Below are 24,185 nucleotides of genomic sequence, written 5' to 3'. Positions count from 1 at the left end.
AAACGTCATCCTTTAACGCGTATTTCTTATATTTAACCGAGAACGAAATACCAATTTTCATAGATTTTACTTTAAAACTGTTTTGATATAACGAAATATTTTCTCAAAAGATTTCATCCTCTAGTTTACGACCTTAGCTGTTGTTCTTCTAAAATGCCGAAACACATACTTTCTTTATTTTTTCTGATTTTGAATCCAAATAGGTTTTCGCAGTTCTGCTTTAAAATGGATTAATAGCGACACATTCCCAATAAGCCCATCATTCTGTATTTCACCATCTTAATAATGTAATTTCGATCAGTCCCTTCTTAAATGACGTCTAAAGTGTAAGATCGGAATCCTCAGAACATTTCGAGTTTCTGTTCTAGGAGGTTGGGCAATGATGAGTCAGTAAGTGAGTCAGTCAGTTGGAACATTGCCTTTTACACATAGAGAAGATAATTTTTAAATGCGTCGACTCACCTGAACATCCTACCATATTGCTGTTGCTGCTGCTGCTGCTGCTGCTGTGCGTTAAAGGCCGAAGCCGCCGTCGTAGCCGGCGGCGCAGTGGCGATGGCGTCGTAGTCCTGGTAGCGCTGCGCGACGCCGGGGCTGGCGTACTCCTCGTACGGCAGCCCGGTCGTGGCCGTGGGGCTGGGGTACTCCTCGTAGCGCGGGCCCGCGACCAGCGCGCTCTGCTGGTAGTCGGCGTAGCGCTGCGCTCCCTGGCCCTGGCCGCCGGCCGGCGTGGTCGTGGTCGTGGTCGTGGCGGCCGAGTACTCGGGGTAGGCGTGCTGCTGGTAGCGCTGCGCCGGGCTGCCCGCGTAGTCCGGGTAGCGCTGCGCGGCCGCTGCCGTGGTCGTGGTCGTGGTCGTGGTCGCGCCGTACTCCTGGTAGCGCGACCGCTGCGCCTGGCTCGAGCTGGTCGACGACGCGGCCGTCTCGAACGAATCGCGCAGCTCGTCCTCCCGCGACTCCAGCGAGTCCGCCTGGTTCCGCTGCAGGCCGCGCGCCTTCTGCAAGCCGCGCCCACACCCGTGAGGCTTGCAGACTCACTGACAGTTTTAATTTATTTATTCATTTACACGTCAAATTCTGTAGGAGCAAACTGAGGAGCAGATCTTCGAAGTCATGTAACGTGCCAGTATATGAAATTACGACATAAAAGTAATAACACATGAAATAAATGTCAAGCCATAAGTTTAAGTAAAAGCAATCAACAATATAACACAAGAATCAGCTTCATTTTTCAAGCAATTTCTCAACAAAATAGGAGTGACCCATGAGGAAACTTTCAGTTTCCATTAGAAAGCGCGTGGATTAATGCTAAGATTTTTGAATTCTAGTGGTAGCGTATTGAAAATGGATGCAGCAGTATATTGAACACCTTTGTCCCATTTCTTGGGAATAAGCTAATTGTTAACAAGAAATGACAGTAAGGAATATATATATTCAGAGGCAAATATTACCCCAAAATATAATACCATACGAAATAAGCGAATGAAAATATGCAAAGTAGACTAATTTTCGTGTCGAGTGATCACTCACTTAAAATACCGTACGAATACTAAAATTGTGTGCATCAAGTCTCTGAAGAAGTTCCTGAATGTGGGCTTTCCACGACAGTTTACTATCTATCTAAACAGCTAGAAATTTGAAATGTGTAGTTTCACTAATCATTTTCCCGTTCTGTGAAATTAAAATGTCACTTTTGTTCTTGACTTGTGAGTTAGAAGCTGCAAAAACTGTGTTTTACTGTGATTTAGCGTTAGTTTATTTTCTACGAGCCATGAACTTAAGTCATGAACTGCACTATTTGAAACCGAGCTAATGTTGCACACAGCACCCTTCTCTACCAAGCAGCAAACAGAAATATGTCGGAGCTACCCGTAATGCTGGAGGCTAAATCATTTATATAAATAGGGAATAGGGGTGGCCCCAACACTGATCCCTGGGGCACCCCTCGCTTGACTGTACCCCACTCACACCCCACATCACAGTCATTCTCAACGCTGTGAATAATGACATTTTGCTGTCTTGCTAAAGTAAGAGTTGACCCAAGTGTGCGACTATCCCCATATTCCATAATGGTCCAACACAATCAAATGTTTTAGTTAAATCAAAAAATATGCATAGCGTTCGAAACCTTTTGTCTAACCCCTTTTTCAGTTGTTAAACGACTTCTAAAGCCGAACAGTACATGTGTCAGCAAATTGTGTGATATTTAATGATCAATTATCCTTACATACACAGACTTTTCAATAACTTTAGCAAACACTGATGGCATACAAATAGGTCTAAAATTGTTTACATTATCCGTTTCTCCGTTTTCGGCTTTACTACTGAGTACTTAATTCGTTCAGTAAACTGGCCATTCTTAAAGGAAAAATTGCAAATATGGCTAAATACAGGGCTAACAGTATAATCTGCAAGGCACTCCACCATAACCGTGAGAGTCCTTAGTCTTCAGTGATTTAATTATTGATTCAATCTCCCTCTTGCCCGTATCACAGAGGAGTATTACAGACATCAATCTCTGAAAGGCATTTGCCAAGGAAGTTATATGATTACCTGTAGAAACTAAATTTTCGTTTAATTCATCAGTAACACTCAGAAAAAATTTGTTAAATATTGTACTTATTTCTGATTTATCAGTAACAGAAATATTTTTAGTACCTAATAACATTTTTAAGCACCTGACAATAGTTTGTAATGGGCTACTGTAGCTTGGTTATCACTACTTATAACATTTTTATATAGTCCCCGCATTGTTCTACATGATATCCTCATCCCACTAGTCAGCCACCCGAGCTGCCTATTACTTTACTAGTAGAACATTGCATAATGCGAGGAACCCAACTTAATATACATGGATTGTATTCGCAGGTGTATTATTGAATGAAAATTTGTGCCGGACCGTTAGCGGTCGACTTACCGTGACCACACCTTGGGTTCCACATGCCATCGACAACGTGTCCACAGCCCGTTGTCGTACACTCATCATGTGTGCTTCCACACAGGGAAGACAGTTCACTTGAAAGTCGCTTGCTTGCAGTGACTGTTGCACTCCGAGTTGCGATTCAGTGTTCCTTCGCGATTAGCATGAAATCGGGGTTCGAGTCCCGGTCCAGCACAAATTTTCATTGTCGTCATTGCAATGTACAGCTTTTCGTTGTCCATATTCGCAATTCCGGCTACATCAAATGTATTTCAAAGCGGCTGTAGTCGCGGCAGTACCCGTTCCTTTGAACGTGCATGTATGTCTGATGCAACTTTGCATCGTAATTCGGACTAATAGAGGTACTGCAATATCATATTTATCTCTCCACACCAGGCAAGAGACTTTCAAGTAAAATGTGTTCTCTGCTGAACTATATATACAGGGTGGACCATTGATAGTGACCAGCCCAAATATCTCACGAAATAAGCATCAAACGATAAAACTACCATAAACGAAACTCGTCTAGCTTGAATGTGGAAACCAGATGGCGCTATGGTTCGCCTTCTAGATGGCGCTGCCCTAGGTCAAACGGTTATCAACCACGTCTTTTTTCACATAGGAACCCCAACAGAGGTAACGTAACCCGGCATAATATGCACTACTGGGCAACGAAAAATCCACGATGGCTGCGACAAGTGGAACATCAGAGACCGTGGCGGGTTAATGTATGGTGCGACATTATGGGAGGAAGGATAATTAGCCCCCATTTTATCGATGGCAATCTATATGGTGCGATGTATGCTGATTTCCTCCAAATGTTCTACCGATGTTACTACAAGATGTTTCACTGCGACAGAATGGCGATGTACTTCCACATGATGGATATCCGGCACGTAGATCACGTGCGGTTGAAGTGGTATTGAATAGCATATTTCATGACTGGTGATCGGTCGTCGAAGAACCATACCATGGCCCGCACGTTCACCGGATCTGACGTCCCCGGATTTCTTCTGTGGGGAAAGTTGAAGGATATTTGCTATCGCCATCCACCGACAACACCTGCCAACATGCGTCAGCGCATTGTCAATGCATGAGCGAACATTACGAAAGGCGAACTACTCGCTGTTGAGAGAAGTACCGTTACAACGTATTGCCAAATGCATTGAGGTTGACGGACATCATGTTGCGTTCCCCGAAATGATAAGTTCACAAAGGTACATGTATCACATTGGAACAACCGAAATGTTCAAACGTACCTACGTTCTGTACTTTAATTTTAAAACCCCATCTGTTGCCAACTGTTCCTCTAAAATTATGGGCCATATGTTTGCGTCTATTACAGCGCCATCTATCTCTAAGCGAAAAAAGTGGTCCAACTGAAACATTCATATTTCTTTACGTACTACACGAATATGTAATAAAAATGGGGGTTCCTATTTTTAAAAACGCAGTTTATATCCGTTTGACTTGGCAGCGCCATCTAGCGGGCCAACCATAGCGCAATCTGCTTTCCCCTTTCAAGCTAGACACGTTTCGTTCTTTGTAGTTTTTTCGTTTGACGCTTCTTTCGTGAGATATTTGGCCCGGTCCCGATCAATGGACCACCCTGTATAATGAATGTACGAGTATACACTCCTGGAAATTGAAATAAGAACACCGTGAATTCATTGTCCCAGGAAGGAGAAACTTTATTGACACATTCCTGGGGTCAGATACATCACATGATCACACTGACAGAACCACAGGCACATAGACACAGGCAACAGAGCATGCACAATGTCGGCACCAGTACAGTGTATGTCCACCTTTCGCAGCAATGCAGGCTGCTATTCTCCCATGGAGACGATCGTAGAGATGCTGGATGTAGTCCTTGGAACGGCTTGCCATGCTATTTCCACCTGGCGCCTCAGTTGGACCAGTGTTCGTGCTGGACGTGCAGACCACGTGAGACGACGCTTCATCCAGTCCCAAACATGCTCAATAGGGGACAGATCTGGAGATCTTGCTGGCCAGAGTAGTTGACTTACACCTTCTAGAGCACGTTGGGTGGCACGGGATACATGCGGACGTGCATTGTCCTGTTGGAACAGCAAGTTCCCTTGCCGGTCTAGGAATGGTAGAACGATGGGTTCGATGACGGTTTGGATGTACCGTGCACTATTCAGTGTTCCCTCGACGATCATCAGAGGTGTACGGCCAGTGTAGGAGATCGCTCCCCACACCATGATGCCGGGTGTTGGTCCTGTGTGCCTCGGTGGTATGCAGTCCCGATTGTGGCGCTCACCTCCACGGCGACAAACACGCATACGACCATCATTGGCACCAAGGCAGAAGCGACTCTCATCGCTGAAGACGACACGTCTCCATTCGTCCCTCCATTCACGCCTGTCGGGACACCACTGGAGGCGAGCTGCACGATGTTGGGGCGTGAGCAGAAGACGGCCTAACGGTGTGCGGTACCGTAGCCCAGCTTCATGGAGACGGTTGCGAATGGTCCTCGCCGATACCCCAGGAGCAACAGTGTCCCTAATTTGCTGGGAAGTGGCGGTGCGGTCCCCTACGGCACTGTGTTGGATCCTACGTCTTGGCGTGCATCCGTGCGTCGCTGCGGTCCGGTCCCAGGTCGACGGGTACGTGCACCTTCCGCCGACCACTGGCGACAACATCGATGTACTGTGGAGACCTCACGCCCCACGTGTTGAGCAATTCGGCGGTACGTCCACCCGGCCTCCCGCATGCCCACTATACGCCCTCGCTCAAAGTCCGTCAACTGCACATACGGTTCACGTCCACGCTGTCGCGGCATGCTAGCAGTGTTAAAGACTGCGATGGAGCTCCGTATGCCACGGCAAACTGGCTGACACTGACGGCGGCGGTGCACAAATGCTGCGCAGATAGCGCCATTCGACGGCCAACACCGCGGTTCCTGGTGTGTCCGCTGTGCCGTGCGTGTGATCATTGCTTGTACAGCCCTCTCGCAGTGTCCGGAGCAAGTATGGTGGGTCAGACAAACCGGTGTCAATGTGTTCTTTTTTCCATTTCCAGGAGTGTAGTTGGCAGGCATATTGTTGACGACGTATGGAGTTACTAATTGAGGACCTCGCTGTAAACAGTCGTAAGGGGCAGTCATTCTGAAGGAGAGTTATTGCGTGTAAAACTTCATACATGATGATGTTACACTTTACTGTTGCAAAAACTGGTAATGCAAATGTTGGTATAAGCGCATGACAAAAAGACGTCCCCATGGGTTGGGATTATTTAATAAAGGCTGACATAAAAGTATAGCTCACGTACGAGTCGCGCATTGTCTACAACATTTTCATTATACATGACTCATTACTTATATAAGATATTGTGGGAGGATCATACCTGTGCTACCGCTAGGGTTGTGAGTGTCAAGGGATGACATAAAAATGTCGTAAACGACCTGTTGGTGTTTCTTTCCTGTACTTAGTTGACTTGGAACACACTGAATGCATAAACCACAATCTCTGTCTTACACATTTTGTTCATTGCGTCAAGCAGGTCACAAGAAAGTGTACTGCAGCAAGTTAATGTTTTGCGTCGAAGTTCATGCCAAACGACTGGATACCTGCCATATGTTTTACATTCCCTCTGCATGATTTTGGACAAAAGAGAATCCAGTTGTCGCCAAGGTGAAATATTTGTCACATAAGCGTGCACAGGCCTGTTTACTGTTCTCTTGTTTAGTGTAGAAAAGATTCATAATGGGGCATACCTGTAGATCCAGAAGTTAACTGTCATACACAAGTGTTGCAGACTATAAGACATATTAATAACAGACAGAGTATTAAACTTAGGAAAATGAAATGGCCAAATAATGGTTATGAATTGTACCTTCACTGATAAGTGAAAACAATTTCTCATGCCTGTACATGACAACTTGGACAATTGATGTGCCCAATTACATTATGAACAATATAAAAAATTTCTTGTTTTTGTTGTGAAAATGTGAGTGAGTTTTGCTATCAATTATAATAGCATATCTTTTTTCCTTACAACAGGGTATTCAACTCAAACGTGTCTAAAAATGGCAGAACAATGACTGTTTATGAACTCAGGAAATGTGCTGGAAAGTAAGCAGTGAATAAATGTGAAGGCAAATAGAGAGGGGCCAGTCATGGAATGGTGACTTACTTTGTGGGTTGATATTATACTAAAACCAAACTGAAATTTCTAAGTGGCTGTAGATAATATGACATTCATATGCAAATAAATATTGATAAAGTACATATAACTGAAAAGAATATACACATATAGTAAATCCCCTCAGTGATTAGCATCTTAGGAAACACTAAGGTTCAAAGGTGCTACAAAACAAACTGGATAACTAGGACTGGACAGAGAGTAGTGTGTGAACAAATATGTAGTCGTGAAAATGGTAAGCAAAGTTCAAGACAGTGGGAGACAAGCAATAACTTTCAGTTTTCATATGAGGTGATAGCTAAATGATGGATGTCTATTGAGCTCAGTGGCTTCAGATAGGTTCAGATTTCACAAAGTGGTTCCCAGGTAGAGGACATGCAACACCATCTGGTAACTATGGCCATTCGCTGATAGGTGTTTTGTCAACATAGAGTCAGATTTATGCATTATCTAGTTACACTGACATTCAGTCAATGAATATAAAGTAGCTCTGTCTCACTCACCAAGATAAAATATCCAAATCATACATGTAACAGTAAATAACTATGTGTCATCTAGTAATTGTATGTCTTGTTTATATTTAAATTTTAGATGTTTCACACATTACACTGAAACAAATCCTACGGAATTGCTTGAATTAGATTTAATATGGCTTTTCTATTGTACATATAAAGATTTATTAGTATTAGAAAGTCTCAGGGAGTACAAACAACTCAACATAGGTTTTTGAAAAATGTAGAGGTGAATACCTATAGGATTTAAGCTGAATGTTTACTCATATTTAGTAATAAATTTATTTATATGGTACTCTTATTGAAAAGAAACATTTTAAAAATAAAGTCCATTTCTATTAAAGATCAGCAAGTCAACAGTTTTCTCATTTCATTAAATATTGTATTGTGACTTTATTGACAGCTCTTGACAAAACTATAAAAAAGCTTGAATGATTATTCTAAGAATGTTAGGATTATTGTAGCATTGTTTACATTCCCAGTGATTAGAAACCCTGTCAGCTGGCAATTCCAGGCTATAAAAAAAAGCAAAGTGTGCAATGATAACTTCATTTTTCTGCTATACAACAAACCACAAAGAAAACGGTATTCCAAGAGATCACTGAAAACAATAACTCTACTGGGATCACAAAAATTATGTGTTCTATTCCTTCAAGTGACAAATATTAAGGGTAGGAGGAAGAAGAAGAAGAAAAAGAAAGCAAAAAAAGAAGACAGTACTAGATGAAAATCTAACCTAACATAAATGTGAGAACAGAAATAATCACAATAGTATATTATTCCATATTTGTAAATTACTAACTAGCTGTTTCACCAGATGCCTAACTGATTATGTACATTTTGAACATTATGATATAAAAATTGATTAGGATTACATTCTAAAATTTTGGAATAACAAGTGTGAAATGTGACATTAATGACTTATCTAAAAAACTATATAACAAGGAAATCTTAAGAGGAGATGTGGAACTAATAATGAACAAATTATAGGTTCAACATCCTAGTCATGCATAGTAATGAAGAGACACCAACACTAGAAATTCTTGTGCCATAGACTCATTGAAGGAGCATCAATGTGTCAGAAATCTTCAGCAGACAGACACATAACATAAAATATCCTGTACATGATGAAGAGTTTCAATTTCAAAATTCTGATATCCATTTTAGAATTCAAGTGAATAATGCATGACTGCATATGAGGGCTACCCAGATTTAAGTTCCTTTTATCCGGTATCAGTGGAAGTACTGGGTAGAATAAAAGTCACTACACTCTAATAATAGGCCAGAGAGATACAATACATATAAAATCACAGTGCTTCTTGTTTGCCTACAACAGACACTCACAATGGGTGTTGCAATTGAAAGTCCAATCCAATCCAGAAAGCAGTTGTGTAATATGATTTTCGGTAGAGAAAATTTGAAAGCTGTTCTTATACATTCCATAATTTACGTTACATAGGCACTGAATGAGACAAATGAATGGTTTTGTTCGAATTGTGCTGTTTGTTTAAGAGTGGAAGGATAAGTGTTCATGATGAAGTGTAAATATCATATGAAATGATGCAGAAGAGTTTCATAAAAATTCATGAAAATCAAAACTTAAACTTTGTAATTTACATACTTTGTGATAAAATTGTTTTGTTCCTAATACTACAATTCTATTAAGGAGTCGAAGGTGATGTCACAAGATGGTTTTAAACTCAATTATTAGAAGTGTGAACATATTGATTCAGTGTGAGGCATGATATATACTTACAGTTAAATGATAATTACATAGAGACGTGAATTTATTGATTCGATATGAGGTATGATATAGATTCCACCAAAATGGTGATTACATAGAGAACTGATGTGAGTAGAGTTTCATGATTTTTCTATTAAACTTATTTAACTCTTCCAGTACATCACTGATAATCTAACAGGGACTACTTGTCAGATAGCCTCTGCACGTATCTCTTATAAAGATATTGAGCTTCAAACTTCATATATTTGGTCTCATTCATAGGGAATTCGTCGATTGTCCTGTAGACATACCATCTGCAGATGAAGCACAAACATGGGAAATTGATTCAGAACACAATGTACCTACCTGTATATAGAATACAATAGTTTGGAGAGTGGAAATGCAGCTCTCAGTATCAAATATAAAGTCTGTATGTCATTACTACTTTCCTAAGACAGCAGTTTCAAATTCATATACATTATCACTCTTTTGATACAGAAATACTCAAGTTTCTAAATCAAACAAGTAGTTCTTAATGTAGATAGGAAAGCGACTGTATACAGTGCTGAGGGATTCCAAAGGGAAAATTACATTACAATATTCTGAGCATATTTCAAATGAAGGACAGAAGTTCACAGGCTGTGACAGAGATGATGCACATTCTTGGGTATGAGCAGGGCTGGGAAGAACATATACTGTGTTTTTTAGCAAAATACACAGCCCAGAAATTTAAGAAAAATACAGAGAACTTTGATACAGATCTTTGGTTGAGGCATGTAAGCTGGCCATCCTCAATGCAAGTGAAGAATCTTGATTGCTGTTCCATCTCATTCAGTCCCAGATTTGGTGACCAAACAATTCTATTAATACTAAAACTAACACAAATACGACTAAATGCATTACAGTGCAGAAACACATTCAAAAATTAGCAATCACGCCAAACTGTCATCCTTTCTTTTTTGGCATGACCAAAGGAAGTTGAATACAGAAAGCAAAATATGTTGCCAACTGTAGAATACTTGTAAGATGATGATGATAGGAAAACTGGAGGAAAGGTCAATGAACCATTAATACTCCAATATAAGTGCAACACATAAATAAAATGTAAGCACGAAATTTTAATTTGTGTTGTCAATAAGCAGGAAAGTAGAGTTTAATCACACTTTCTAAATTGAGGTACAAAACATTTAATATTTTATGGATATTAATTAGAGGTAAATGTAAAACAGGGTAACTTTTGCAGGTTTATCAAAAAAGCTTAATAGTAAAATCATTTGGTAAATACTCAGTAATTTTCTCTTTTCAGTATTTATCTGTGCAAAACATGAATAAACATGAGTTGTGGCATACATAAAGGTGTCATAAAGTATTTATCAATTATTTATAAAGAGATTTTTGCATAGAGATATCTTCACTTAATATGAAGACACCTGAATTTAACATAAACTTTTACATTTTCAAGTTTCAACTTTTCTTCAAATTTTCAAAATATGCAAGGGTCCAATTTTATATGAACAGTTGATTCAAACCCAGACTTAGATAATAGAAAATGAGAGATTGTAAGAATATTTGTATCTTTCATACAGACTTTGGTAGGGTTTGCACTATGTTGTTGTTGTGGTCTTCAGTCCTGAGACTGGTTTGATGCAGCTCTCCATGCTACTCTATCCTGTGCAAGATTCTTCATCTCCCAGTACCTACAGCAACCCACATACTTCTGAATCTGCTTAGTGTATTCATCTCTTGGTCTCCCTCTACGATTTTTGCCTTCCACATTGCCCTCCAATACTAAATTGTTGATCCCCTGATGCAATACAATTGTAATATGACATAGAGTATTAAAATGATGTTATATGACAAAAAATATTGAAATGATGTTAGTGTCCATAGAGACCATATGAGGAAATAATAATGTCTATAAACTAATTATGTTAATACTGGTTGTATTTCTACTATTACAGCTGCTGTCGCCACTAACAGTAATAATAATAATAATAATAATAATAATAATAATAATGTCAAAATCTTACTAGGTGATTTCAATGCGCAGCTAGGCAAAGAAAGAAAATACAGGAAAACCAACAACAGCAAAATTTCCAGCACATAAATCGAATAATCAAAATGGACGGAGATGATCGAATTCTGCAGGATATTCAACCTTAAAATCATGTCAACGTATTTCAAGAAGAAACTATAAAAATGACATGTGGAGATCACCCAACTCACTCATTGGTGAATTCCAAATTGAACATGTAGAAATTGCCTATCCAAACCACAGAGAAGTCGTGAATATCCAAGTGAGAAAGGGTGCACTCAGACCATTACCTAACGAGAATCAAACTACAGTTGAAACCTCAGAGGTTCACAGAAAGGAAGCCACTAATCCCAAAATTTGACACTAGCCGGATCCAACCATTTTTCACAGAAGAATTAGAGAAAAAGCCCTCCAACAAATAGAAGCAACTCAGAAGCAAACTAATCGAAACCGCACATATACTGGAACCTCTGCAAAAAAAAAAAAAAAAAAAAAAAAAAACGCCCTAGGTGGAACAAAGAATGTAAACAAGCAAACCAACCCCCAGAGAAAGCATGTTGTTATTGTTATTGTCTTCAGTCCTGAGACTGGTTTGATGCAGCTCTCCATGCTACTCTATCCTGTGCAAGCTTCTTCATCTCCCAGTACCTACAGCAACCCACATACTTCTGAATCTGCTTAGTGTATTCATCTCTTGGTCTCCCTCTACGATTTTTAACCTCCCCACTGCCCTCCAATACTAAGTTGGTGATCCCTTGATGCCTCAGAACATGTCCTACCAACCGATCCCTTCTACTGGTCTAGTTCTGCCACAAACGTCTCTTCTCCCCAGTCCTATTCAATACCTTCTCATTCGTTATGTGATCTACCCATCTAATCTTCAACACTCTTCTGTAGCACCACATTTCGAAAGCTTCTATTCTCTTGTTGTCCAAACTATTTATCGTCCATGTTTCTTCTATACATGGCCACACTCCATACAAATACTTTCAGAAATGACTTCCTGACACTTAAGTCTATATTCAATATTAACAAATTTCTCTTCTTCAGAAACACTTTCCTTGCCATTGGCAGTCTACATTTTATATCCTCTTTACTTCGACCATCATCAGTTATTTTGCTCCCCAAATAGCACAACTCCTTTATTACTTTAAGTGTCTCAATTCCTAATCTATGCAAAAGAAAGTTGGGTTGATAAGATAATAAGTTTACTGATTTTATATTACTTTCATGATACGCAAGCAAATAGATGTGTATAGTTGCTCCTGTTGTATAAACTTAATTCCAGTGTTATTTTATGCATGTTATATCTTGTGAACATTACAGCTAATAACAACAGTTGGAGAATGATGAAACCAGCCACAAATACTTTGAAATATGTTTTATTACGGATAGGTGAAATTTAGATACAGTGGGATTTAGTGACGTCCGGTGGCAGGTGGAACAAGACTTTTGGTCAGGTGAATATAGGATTATAAATACAAATTCAAATAGTGGTAACGCAGGAATAGGTTTAATAATGAATAAAAACAAATAGCAGTGTGGATGAGCTACTACAAACAGCATAGTGAAGGCATTATTGTGGCCAAGATAGACACGAAGATAGACTACAGTAGTACAAGTTTATATGCCAACTAGCTTTGCATATGACGAAGAAATTGATGAAATGTGTGATGAAATAAAAGAAATTATTGACATAGTGAAGGGAGACGAAAATTTAATACCCATGGGTGACTGGAATTCGAGTGTAGGAAAAGGGAGAGAAGGAAACACACTAGGTGAACATCGAATGGGGGTAAGTAATGAAAGAAGAAGCCGCCTGGTAGAATTTTGCATAACTTAATCATAGCTAACACTTGGTTCAAGAATCATGAAAGAAGGTTGTATACATATTAGAGAACCAACTTATAAATTGTAAGACATTTCCATGGGCAGATGTGGACTCTGACCACAATCTATTGATGATGAACTGTAGATTAAAACTGCAGAAACTGAAAAAAGGGGGGAGTTTAAGGAGATGGGACCTGGATGAACTGAGTAAACCAGAGGTTGTACAGAGTTTCAGGGTGAGTATAAGGGAACAATTGACAGGAATGGGGGACAGAAATACAGTAGAAGAAGATGGATAGCTTTGAGAGACGACGTAGTGAAGGCAGCAGAGGATCAAGTAGGTGAAAAGACGAGGGTAAGTAGAAATCCTTTGATAACAGACGAAATATTGAATTTAACTGATGAAAGGAGAAAACTAAAAATTCATAGAGGGTCTATAGAAGGGCAATGAACTAGACAACAATGTTATGGAAATGAAATAGGACGTAGGTGAAGATAAAATGGGAGATATGATACTGCGTGAAGAGTTTGACAGAGCACTGAAAGACCTATGTCTAAACAAGGCCCTGGGAGTAGACAACATTCCATTAGAACTACTGACAGCCTTGGGAGAGCCAGCAATGACAAAACTCTAACATCTGGTGAGCAAGATGTATGAGACAGGTGAAATACCCTCAGATTTCAAGAAGAAAATAATAATTCCAATCCCAGACAGCAGGTGTTGACAGAAGTGAAAATTACCGAATTATCAGTTTAATATGTCATAGGTGCAAAATACTAACAAGACGAATGGAAAAACAGATAGAAGCCGACCTCGGGGAGGATCAGTTTGGATTCCGTATAAATGTTGGAACACATGAGACAGTACTGACCCTACGACTTATCTTAAAAACTAGATTAAGGAAAGGCAAACCTTAATTTCTAGGATCTGTAGACTTTGAGAAAGCTTTTGACAATATTGACTGAAACACTCTCTTTCCAGTTCTGAATGTGGCAGGGGTAAAATAAAGGGAGCGAAAAGCTATTTACAATTTGTACAGAAACCAGATGGCAGTTATAAGAGTCGAGAGGCATGAAAGGGAAGAAGTAGTTGTGAAGGGTGTGAGACAGGGTTCTAGCCTCTACCCGATGTTATTCAATCTGTATATTGAGCAAGCAGTAAATGAAACAAAAGAAAAATTCGGAGTTGGTATTAAAATACATGGAGAAGAAATAAAAACTTTGCGGTTCGCCAATGTCATTTTAATTCTGTCAGATACTGCAAAGGACTTGGAAGAGAGGGTGAACGGAATGGAGAGTGTCTTGAAAGGAGGATATAAGATGAACATCAAGAAAAGCAAAACGAGGATAATGGAATGTAGTCGAATTAATTCGGGTGATGCTGAGGGAATTGGATTAGGAAATGAGACACAAAGTAGTGAAGGAGTTTTTCCATTTGGGGAGCAAAATGACAGATGATGGTCGAAGTAGAGACGATATAAAATGTAAACTGGCAATGGCAAGGAAAGCGATTCTGAAGAAGAGAAATTTGTTAACATCGAGTACAGACTTAAGTGTCAGGAAGTCGTTTCTGAAAGTATTTGTATGAAGTGTAACACTTTTTGGAAGTGAAACATGAAAGATCAATAGTTTAGACAAGAAGAGAATAGAAGGTTTCGAAATGTCGTGCTACAGAAGAATGCTGAAGATTAGATGGGTAGATCACATAACTAATGAGGAGGTATTTAATAGAATTGAGGAGAAGAGAAATTTGTGGCACAACTTGACTAGAAGAAGGGACCGGTTGGTAGGACATGTTCAGAGGCATCAAGGGATCATTAATTTAGTATTGGAGGGCAGTGTGGAGGTTAAAAATCGTAGAGGGAGACCAAGAGATAAATACACTAAGCAGATTCAGAAGGATGAAGGTTGCAGTAGATGATGGGAGATGAAGAATCTTGCACAAGATAGAGTAGCTTGGAGAGCTGTATCAAACCAGTCTCAGGTCTGAGGACAACAACAACAACTACAAGAACAACAACAACATAGTGTCATAACTTGTTTTTGGGCCACAATGCCCATCGTCAGATGGTTAATATTTTCTGTTATATGTATATGTTTTAGTCAATATTTTGAACTCAACTACTTCTGCACTGCGCAGTATTTAGTGCCATTTTAGAAGTTGTTTCATTAATAAAAACTCACTAAAGTTCTTCCATTTATTTAGATGTAATGTGAAATTGTTGTATTCCCTTATGTAAGTTTCAACAGAAAGTCACTATTTTTATTGTGGTCTATATTGATTCACAGGTCCATGTATACATTTTTGAAATCGAATAGCACACCCAATGTAAACGATTTATAGTTGCATGTTTCATAATATTCTTAATGTCAGTGCTGAGTGTCACATGTTTGCTACAGACTTAATGTTTTTCTTCACAGTGCAATTGTTATCCATTAAGCAAAGTTACAAAGCTATCATTCATTTACTGAGATTTGTGAGGTGTCCATTTTGCATGTTAATAACAGAAAAATGTTTGTACTCTAAGAGTGAACTTACTTTTAAAACGTCTATGTAACTGAAAATATTTGTCATCCCAAGATGGATACGGTAATACAAAACCAGTTATGGCACTACAACAAAACATTTTTAAAAAGTAATTGTGCATTGTTGCTTCATTCGCCAACAATAAATCGAAATGTTGCATTGTCTTATCGACTGGAGAAAAAGTATACAAATATAAAAAGTGCAACATGAACATATGATGACACACAACAGAGCACAAGCATACAACTTCTGATGTTAAAAAATATATTAACCGCAAAACGAAGAATTTAAGACGAAAATAAAAATAAAATCATCAGACACTTTTCTGAGTACAGAAAGAGAGAGAGAGAGAGAGAGAGAGAGAGAGGGAGAGAGAGGGAGGGAGAGAGAGAGAGAGAGAGAGAGAGAGAGAGAGAGAGAGAGAGAGGGAGAGGGAGAGAGAGAGAGAGAGAGAGAGAGAGAATGAGAGATTTGGAGGGGGGGTGGGATGGACAACAAATCATACAAGTTACGAGAACTTTCGACACAGAATATCAATTAAGAGTAATCAGCAACACGTCGTCTCTGGTGGGCTCTAGCCAACTTCTTCTGAATTTACATCTACATGATTCCTCTGCAATTCACAATTAAGTACCTGGCAGATGGTTCACTGAATCACCTTCAAGCTTTTTCTCTACCATTCCACTCTCAAAGAGCACGTGGGACAAAAAACACTTAATTTTTTCCGTGTGAGCTCTAATATGATACCACACTATTATTCTTAATAACTAATAAAAAGAGTGGCTATTGTCATAATTGTTAAGGTGGAAACAAGAACACAGTGCAAGGATTAGTGAAACAGAGATGATGTGATCAGATATAAAATGGAGATAATAATATAGATGAAGTGATGAGATACAAACTCTAGAGTTGTTGTAACAATGATTAACATTTAGTAATTATGTAATTAAATCAATAGTTTAGGTCACTGTAATTTGTAGATGAAGTATGATAATGATACAATTAATGTACTAGCTAACATTTATACTACATCCATATCATTCTATCAATGAAACGTATGTCTGGCATACTGAAGAAATTCTGTGGGAGTAAAATAAAATCTTTTCCCCTGATAATGGAATTCTTCAATCACTAGGTTTACATGACATTTGTGAATGGGAGGACAATGATGTTGAATAACATTACGTGGTGAGAATAATATCACTCTAAAAGCAGTCTTACTAGTGACTACATTTATAAAACTAACGTCACTGAGTTACAAGACGAGAACAACATACAGAAACACACATCTCTTTTGACAACTAGAAACTGTTTCTGTGAAAGTAACATTGTGTAACCATCATCAGCTATCGAGAACATTTATTACTGCTATTAGTTTATAACTGCTATTAATCATTAACAGTAAGAGGAAGTTTTTCAGTCAAGTGGGTACATATGAGTATATGATCGCTCCCACTCTACATTTTGTGAAATGTGCAAATATAATTGTAAAATAATGAATAATTCATTTTAGTATCAACATACTAAACTTTTATGCATCTGTATCAAACTCTGTAAACTCCTTATTCATAGCCCAGGCCGAAATCTCGTTGACTGAAGTCGAATCTTCTTCAGTGATGAATCCCGATACGAGCTGAGCTCCGATGAGCAGTGGCATCTGGAGAGGCCCGACAGTAGGTGGATACGAACCTGACTTTCGCCTGCTCTACTGTCCAACGACCAGAGGTGCCACTTCTGTTCATATCAGGACTCCTTTAATTATCAGCCTCAGCACCCATACAGCACAGCGGTACGTCGGCGATATTCTAGGCCCCCTTTTTTTGCCCTTAATGGCAGGCTATGTTGGGGACACATTTCAGCAAGATAATGCCCGCCTGCACATAGTGAAGGTTTCTACTGTCTGTCTTCATCTTGCGAAAGCCCACCTTGGCAATCAAGGTTATCAGATCTTTTCCCAACAGAGAAGGCTTGGAGCATTATGGGCAGGATCCTCCAACCAACTCGGAATTTTGACGATCTAACACACCAGCTGGACAGAATTTGGCACGATATCCCCCAGGAGAACTATCTCTTTCAATCAGTGCCAAGCTGAATAATTGCTTGCATACGGATCAGAGGTGGGCTAACGCGTTATTTACTTGTTCAGTTTGTAGGGCCCTTTCTCTTGAATATCATCTCCTGATTCTCACCCCATTCGGATGATGCCTATGTGATGCGTCCTTTTCTTGTCTTACAAGGCTACGTTGAGATAATGTGCGTCATTTGCATGTCATAAAAATGCTGCCACAAGACATACACACAGTTTCTGATTTTAATACATGACTTATCGTGTCAAATATTTTAAGTAAGATTAAATATGTTAATGAGTAGATAATGACAACGGCATAAATTTTTAAACTCGGTCAATAATTTCAAGAAATACTGAAAATCAAGTGACTGTTGTTTGTGCAGGCCATTGCAGGGTAGCCTGAAATTGGCACCAGGTCACCGTGTTACCCGTGAGGACGTGGATGTAATCCAGTTGAGATCCTCTGTCGACAAAAGTCATTCCATGACGTGAATCAAGAACCAGTAGTACCTCACGAGAAAGTTATTTTGTTAATGTGCGCTGGTTATCAGTCAATAGATCGTTTTCTCCGAGTTACTGCTTGATGTCAAACACTGTCTACAGGGCGTAACATGTGTAAGTGCAAATATTTCTATTGGTGGCTGAGGACGGCGTAATGAAAAGCATTCAGTCCTTACGTCATTTGCAGACTAGTAGTTATAGCTTTTACAAGTCGTATGTTTTTAGGTTAGGCAGTACATCCTCGTAAGCGTGGCACAAACAAATAATTAATTATATTTTCCCATGGGCAGGAGATCAGATGCTGAAGTATGGTTACATGTAATCCAAACGGTAAGTCTACATTGACAGGCGTAGTGTCGACAAACGATCAGGATATTTAGAGGATCACCTGTGACAATTGGAAGTCTTGGTGAATTTTGTTTAGTGTTGTCATCTCTGTTGTCTATATTACGTGAAGAAATGTCTTTCATTTCATGAGCATGGTGCAAAAAACGTATGTCTGTCAAACAGGTAAACTAAAAAGCAAAAATAACCATTAAAGCGTAAAACACGATTTAAAACGTAAAAAAATGTAAGTAAAATAAAAAGAGTAGTGATGAATCTTCAGACGATTTGATTTGGTATGTTGAAAATACTCTGTCAGTACATTGTGTACAGCTTATTTTCCAGAAATGGTATCTCAGAAACGAACTTCATTACACAGGAATGTATGTGGCTTGAAAGCTTCTTTAATTTATGTAGAAGCAAAAGTTTTCATTTTTCAAAATTAATTAACGATGATGGTGTACTTTGAAGAGTTTCAAATTATTATAAAAATGGATTATATAGTTTTCCATAACATTATTTACGTATCAGCTTTTATATAAAAAACAATTTATAAATATCATCGTTTCGAAGTTATTCCCTCTAAAACTAAAAGGCAAAATTACCTTTCGGGATGTGTTTTATTGCTTAAAAGTGAAGCAGACGGCAAAAAAAAAAAAATATATATATATATATATATATATATATATATATATATATATATATATATATGGTACGTCAAGTTTCACGAAGACCTTTTATTGATACTTCGAGAAGTTCATGAACGTTTGTTACGTGATTGTGGGAACACTGTTGGACGCAGAGAAGAAAGACAGGACATACTGATGTGTGTACAGATTAAAAGTGTCTGAACCTACACCCATTACAACTGCATACAGAAGGCTCCTACTACAAATCTATGTCAATAAGTTGAGGATATGATTCAGCGGATTACTGTTGTTTCCATCATTGGTCATTGTTGTGAGCTGTGCAACATTCCAGTCCATTAGGTGCGCTTGTTTTGTCGTGTCTGCTTACTTAACACAATCGATGGGTGCATAAGTTCGCAGTGTTCTTGTTTTGCATGTTGGTGTACCGGTTTCTATATGTTTGCTTATCGATTGCCATGGTGTATTTGCAGTTCACTGTTGCTCCTTGAGTTTACATATTGTCGTTTTGGCATTTCGAGTTTGTGAGTGTAGCTGTCGGCGCTAGAAAATAAACTACCAATTGAGGAAATCGGAACATTGCCGCCATATTATTCTGCCTGATGTCAGTAGAAGGGTGACGGAAGCGGAGGCAGGCAGAATCATTTGGGACGTGCATGGAGATAATGCCAATGGACGGAGCACGTAAGGAAATGGTTTTCTCGTATAAGGAGGATCGTTTTGATATTAGTGACTCTCCATGTTCAGGAAGACTTTCGAGATTTGAGGAAGATCATTTAAACGCATTAATCAACAATGACCCACGTCAGTGTACTCTAGAACTGTGAGCATTCCACCATCGTGCGACGTATGTATGCAGTGGGAAAGGTTCAAAAGTCGGGTGTCTGGGTAGCGCGTGCTCTAAGCCAAAATCACACAAGTCAGCGTGTGGCCATATGTGCATCTCTGCTTGGTCGTCATCAATTGGCTGGTGAACAGACCATTCCTATCCTGTATCGTTACTGCGACGAGAATTGGTGTCTTTAAGCTAACATAAAGTAGACAAATGAATGGTCGAGCCCAAACAAAGCGGCAGCTTCTCGTACGGAGACCTGCCCCGCATCCACAAAAGATAATTTTATTCACCTGGTGGAACAGCGCCGGTGTGGTTTACTACGAACTGCTTCATCGAGCTGTTACCATCACTGCTGACAGTTGTTGTCAACAACTGCGACGTTGCAGACGGAATTGAAAAAACAAAAACCAGGTGGGTTGCGTGAAGTGATACTATGTCACGATGGCGCCATTCCCCATTCTCAAAGCCCAGAAAAAACGTTATACGCGAACGGGCTTGAGAAGTCATTGCGCATCCCAGAGATTTTCCATTTTGCGCCCCTTCTCTACCGAATAACCTCCATAGGACTTCCTTTTCGGCTGAATATGCATTCCGCTCATCATTCGACGAGTCCTTCGACCCAAAACCGCGTCATTCTTACAATCGCGAACCTGAAAGTTACTCCAGGGTTGGCGGACTGTTGTACATAGTGAAACAGAATATTTTATTGATGACTAAAATCTCCTTTACATGTATCTGTTTTATTAATCGAACTTGTGGGAAAACGCTACGAACTAATGCACCAGTCTAATACATTCCCAGTTTCGAAGGGAGATGTGCATTACCGGCGTGCCTAGGCCAGACTCACCCTCTGGTGGAGGGGTGTGCGCCGATCGTTGGCCGTCAGCGAGTTGACGGCGGCGGGGGCGGCGGCGGAGGGGTGGTGCGCCGGTGTGCCGGAGGCGGAGGCTGGGGGCGCGTCCGCCTCCAGGCTGTAGTAGCGCTCGTCCACGCTGTCCTGGTCGGTGCTGCTGCGGTAGGCGTAGTTGTAGTCTTCGTTGTAGACGTCGGCGGCCGCCGTGGGCGTGCCCGCCGCCGACGCCGACGCCGACGCGGGGGCGGTCGCACCCGAGCCGCTGTTGCGGCGGAGGCGGGGCGGCCGCCGCTGCAACGGGAGCGTGTGCTCGAAACGACGAGGAAGAGGAGGCTCCTGCATCTCACGTTATGCTTACGCCTTCCGTGACACAATTAATCAAAATTTCACGTGCTACTGAAAGAACTGATTTCCTGCTTTCGGAGTAGAGATGGGCACTGTGTTCCCGAATTGATTAAAAGAGCTAGATCTTTCTAAGGAAGGGATAATGGATGATTCGGAAAAAAGGAATGGTAGCCCTCCGATTTCAAAATACGTTTATGCTGGCCGTAATGATAGGCAGAAAATTCTGGGCTAGGCTGCTGCAATGCTGCCCCATGTCACATCCTTAAGAAAACGTTTCCCAAGCTACAAAAAATGTGCTATAGAATGTCCACGTGAATTTGCAAAAATTTTTAGTACACTAAGCTTTTCTCATCCATGAAAACAGAAAAAAAGAAAGCTCCGTTTCTTCCCAATTTATCGGCTGTTAGGCTGCATCCATTCAGCCATTTCAATAGTAATGGTAATTGTTGCGATATGATAGTAAGCACAACACGAATTTTCCTCTTTGCTGGGAATAGAACCTGGAAACCATGACTTGGTAATCTGCCGCTCTGAACCCATAGCTACTAAGGCAAACGAGAGCCAACCTCTTCAAACAATAGTTTAATGCAGAAAACAGTTCCAGCATGTTTCTGTTCTTGATTTAAAAACAAAGTCTCAAATTTCAGAAGCTTAACAAACGTTTACATACTTTTGAGGAAGTTGTTACTTCTTATCCTTTGACTTAGCATCATGCTCGTAACGTGTTGCCAGTGGTCATAAAAACTACGGCCTTCCGCTACCGCGTGATCAGAGCACGTCGCAAAACGATCCAGGCGCCACTCCCTTCCCAACAGTTCAGCGCTCCCCACCACCTTCACCGATTGGACTGTAGGCTGTCGCACTATCCCACCACTCTCAGGGATCGGATTGCAAGGTAGCTCACTGCCCCCCATTCTTAGGGATCAGATTGAAAACTAGCTCACTGCTCCCCACCAAGGCAACTAGGTCTCTCAGGCGAAATCGCATGGAGCAGATGACATTGAGACTTGAGGCGTCATTCTGTTCTCTGGGCTATTGGCACATTGAAACAGCTCGCATCTTGTTTTTATCATTGAGCACATCTCCATCAGAGTTCATCTCTTAATTCTTTGTAATCGTCAGCTTCTTCTGTTGTTCTTCTTCTGTTTTCTTGTTGTGTAAGCTTGTTAGGTGCACTTTTATGTCTTCTTCTATGTCTGTTGCGTATATACTTGCTTTAGTTAGTATATTGGTAGCCTTCATGCAAATTTAATTACTTTGGGTGCATAGGATACTAAGTGTAATGGTTATTTTAACATACATGATAGTCTATTTTTACAGGCTGTGTTCGGAGCAGTGCTCAATATTCAGAGATATGACAGGAACTATCATTTGAAGCAAAATGCTATATATGGACATATGCCCTATTCCAAATGGTATCTGAGACGAAACTTATTTAAAGTTAATTTTGTAAGTTTTCCTTCAATAACATAAAACCCGTATCCTCTAGCAAAAAAATGTTGCAGTACAAAATGAAACTACATCAAATTTCCTTTAAAAGAATCGTATTCATTTTTTCTCAAGGACTTTTAGGTTGCGTGAAGAATGTGAGAGAATATGGAAATTCTTGTGCAATACGCATGCACTGACGTGTAGGTAAGCCAGTTTGAGGTAGTTTCTCGACTTGGTAGACCATGTGTCCTGTATCAAATTATTCGTCTCGAATTCCTCTGCACTATTATGGTAGATTGCAAACAATGATAATGTACAGAATAATAAAGAAAATATACTACTGGCCATTAAAATTGCTAGAGCAAGAAGAGATGCAGATGATAAACGGGTATTCATTGGACAAATATATTATATTAGAACTGACATGTGATTACATTTTCACGCAATTTGGGTGCATAGATCCTGAGAAAACAGTACCCAGAACAACCACCTCTGGCCGTAATAACGGCCATGATACGCCTGGGCAATGAGTCAAACAGAGCTTGGATGGTGTGTAAAGATACAGCTGCCCACGCAGCTTCAACGCGTTACCACAGTTCATCAAGACCAGTGACTGGCGTACTGTGACGAGCCAGTTGCTCGGCTACCATTGACCAGACGTTTTCAATTGGTGAGAGATCTGGAGAATGTCCTGGCCAGGGCTGATACGCCAGTATGGCGGTGACGAATACACGCTTCCAATATGCGTTCACCGCGATGTCGCCAAGCACGGATGCGACCATCGTGATGCTGGATTCATCCGAAAATAATGACGTTTTGCCATTCGTGCACCCAGGTTCGTCGTTGAGTACACCATCGCTGGCGCTCCTGTCTGTGATGCAGCGTCAAGGGCGCAGCTATGATTTCCGAGCTGATAGTCCATGCTGCTGCAAACGTCACCGAACTGTTCGTGCAGATGGTTGTTTTCTTGCAAGCGTCCCCATCTGTTGACTCAGGTATCGAGATGTGGCTGCACGATCCGTTACAGCTATGCGGATAAGATGCCCCATGTAAATAAGATGCCTGTCATCTCGACTGCTAGTGGGATCCAGGACGTCGTTCCGTATTACCCTCCTGAACCCACCGATTCCGTATTCTGCTAACAGTCATTGGATCTCGACCAACGCGAGCAGCAATGTCGTGATACGATAAACCGCAATCGCGATAGGCTACAAGCCGACCTTGATCAAAGTCGGAAACGTGATGGTACGCATTTCCCTCCTTACACGAGGCATCACAACAACGTTTCACCAGGCAACGCCTGTCAACTGCTATTCATGTATGAGAAATCGGTTGGAAACTATCCTCGTGTCAGCACGTTGTAGGTGTTGCGACAGGCGCCAACCTTGTGTGAATGCTCTGAAAAGCTAATATTTGAATATCACAGCATCTTCTTCCTTTCTGCTAAATTTCGCGTCTGTAGCA

At 40.4% G+C, this 24,185-nt stretch overlaps 1 protein-coding gene across 1 annotated transcript in view; it reads right to left on the bottom strand.

Moving 5' to 3' along the window:
- The window catches only part of LOC126281759 (serine/arginine repetitive matrix protein 1-like), a 110,347-nt gene extending 89,060 nt beyond the window's left edge, over positions 1 to 21,287 (bottom strand). The window contains exons 1-2 of the mRNA XM_049980957.1: positions 21,036 to 21,287; positions 463 to 998 (exon numbers count right to left, since the gene is read on the bottom strand). Of these exons, the coding sequence (XP_049836914.1) occupies positions 463 to 998; positions 21,036 to 21,287 (788 nt within the window). The remainder of the gene's footprint in view (positions 1 to 462; positions 999 to 21,035) is intronic.
- Between the last annotated feature and the right edge of the window lie 2,898 nt (positions 21,288 to 24,185).

Source organism: Schistocerca gregaria, chromosome 7 (assembly GCF_023897955.1).
Source record: "Schistocerca gregaria isolate iqSchGreg1 chromosome 7, iqSchGreg1.2, whole genome shotgun sequence".
Lineage (NCBI taxonomy): Eukaryota > Metazoa > Arthropoda > Insecta > Orthoptera > Acrididae > Schistocerca > Schistocerca gregaria.
The sequence above is the reverse complement of the archived record's forward strand: the minus strand, read 5'-3'. Positions and strand labels throughout refer to the sequence as shown.